Genomic DNA, 2,202 nt, shown 5'->3' with positions numbered 1-2,202 from the left:
TTCGGGAGCGCCGGTCCTCCCCCCCCCCCCGCCTGCTGTTTATCGGCTGGGCTGCTGCAGAGGGCCAGCCCTGCTGAGGACTTCTGTTCACCTCCCGCCGCTGTCTCAGGCTCTCAATGGCATGAAGCGAACTATGTTCTGAGAGGTGCTGAAAAATATCATGTTCTTCAGTGGTGAGCTCTAGTATCAGCACTTGCTGTATCCATGGACATTTTTAAAAATAACAGGAAATAATTCTAACTGGGAGAAAAGTTAGACCAAAATGTACAATCCCCCAAGCTGCAAAAGCATAGTATATAATACCAAAATCCTTCTTGTGGCATCTAATGCTTCTTTTTCTAGCTGTACCTCCCAGGATGTCCTACTTCCTTAACAGCCCATTTTAACACTGCTGTGTTTTACCTACCATCATGTATATGTGTCGGTTAGAAAAGAAAAAAAAAAAATCAATTAAAACCCAGCACTTCTATACACCAACCTTGGCCTGAACAGCATAAGAAGCCAGTAAAACTGTTGCTTCTGGAGAACAATAGATTTCCTCGTCCAGTATTTGTTTCTTAACCTAAATCAAGAGAAAAAGGGAGCAAGTTAAAGAAGCTCAGTCAGGATTTTTATCAGCTTGAAATGAAGCTAGACATGCCCAGACTATAACTTGGCACCAAGCATCTCCATTATGAGTTAGAAACAGCAGCCACAAAATGGCACTCAAACACAGAGAGCCTGTACTTAGCGCTACATTTAATAAAAACCCAACTTTTGAACGTCAAAGTGTCTTAACTGTGAGTTCATAGAAATGCCCATCCGCTATCTCCACACTTTATATACAGAGTCATAAAACATGAATTGCCTTGTCTGTGCTTCATTCCTTTTAACAATTCTTCTTCTTCCTGTTCTGGAAAAGTTAGCTTTACAACTTGTAAACCACCAAATTTAAGGTTGGAAGGGACCTCGGGAGGTCACCTAGCCAAAGCAGATCCAACTAGACCGCATGGTTCGGGGCTGCCCAGATGACTAATATTGCCAAGGACAGAGACACGCTGAAAACCATGATAGCATGAGAGGATAAAGGAGACACCCCCCTAGGGAAGATGACTAATAGAGCACTTAATTTATACTTAATTACAGTGATATCTAAGCACAAAAAACCACAGGGGCTTAAAAATAAAAGCCCAGTATAAATGGTAAAGAGTCTTTTGTCATTCTTTCCATTTTAATAACCCATGGTGCTACCGAGATCAGAGGTGTCAGTTTGCAAAGATGTTGCTTGATTGGGTAATTTTTACTTGAAATCCTGAAGAGGGAGGGGGAATTAATCTTCACAAATACCCCTCTCGTGTGTAAGGGTATTTAGCCCATTAACAGGGACATGACAAGACACCTTTGCACAGTCTTAAACATTTCCAAGAAGAAAAATCACTTGAGATAGCACTGAGCTACCCTCACAAATGCACTTTGGCACCGTACAGTGAACCAAAATGAACTGCCGAGAACATTCTTCTTTGAAGTGTGGTCCCTGGTAAGCACAATATATGAACCTGAGTTATAGTACAGGGAAAATTCTTTCTAAGCTGTTAAAATGGAAAGAATGACAAGACCGAGAAGACTTTTCTTCCAAATTGGAAAGCTCCATTTTCATACTCCACAGTGCGAACCACACGCTTCAGAATTTAGAACTTCAGATTAGTCCCCCAGAAGTATCTGGGGGGAGTTTTCTGACCAGTTCTTACAAGGACATTGTTATATTTCTTTATGAAGAATTAACCTAATCTCTAAAGAGACAATGTTTAGCTTTAGTCATTTACATTTATTCACACATTTTCAAAAGCTGTTATGCCACATTCATCTGTAAAGGTCTGAATAGTCAGAAAAGCTGAAATCTGTCAGCATCCAGATGCCCGTACATGTTTTTCCTATTAGCATCCAGGTGTGATTTTCAGTTCTCGTAGTCAGGAAACTTTACAAGTTCAAATTTGTTTCAGTCTTGTTTTTCTACTTTGGAATGAGAAGAATTTGCTAATTGCGTATCTGCTAGTCAAGGCAGGTTCAAGGAGAAAAAAGTGGAAAAAAGAAAATCAGGATTAGGAGACTAGCAAAAGAGTTCTGCCCCTGTCATTCCTTTCCAAAATTAGCTTAAGAAACAAACTGCCAAGTGGTGAAGGGTTCTGACTGAAGTTCTAGGTGGTGTATTAACCCTCGGAAGAG

At 40.7% G+C, this 2,202-nt stretch overlaps 1 protein-coding gene across 1 annotated transcript in view; it reads right to left on the bottom strand.

Annotated features, from left to right (window-relative positions):
- LOC104496073 (merlin-like) overlaps nt 1-2,202 on the bottom strand; it is a 17,394-nt gene that overhangs the window by 10,436 nt on the left and 4,756 nt on the right. The window contains exon 5 of the mRNA XM_010139143.1: nt 479-562. Within this exon, the coding sequence (XP_010137445.1) occupies nt 479-562 (84 nt within the window). The remainder of the gene's footprint in view (nt 1-478; nt 563-2,202) is intronic.

The sequence above is a fragment of the Buceros rhinoceros genome, unplaced genomic scaffold (genome assembly GCF_000710305.1).
Source record: "Buceros rhinoceros silvestris isolate BGI_N320 unplaced genomic scaffold, ASM71030v1 scaffold38226, whole genome shotgun sequence".
NCBI lineage: Eukaryota > Metazoa > Chordata > Aves > Bucerotiformes > Bucerotidae > Buceros > Buceros rhinoceros.
Note: the sequence above shows the minus strand (reverse complement) of the source record. Positions and strands in the feature narration are given on the sequence as shown.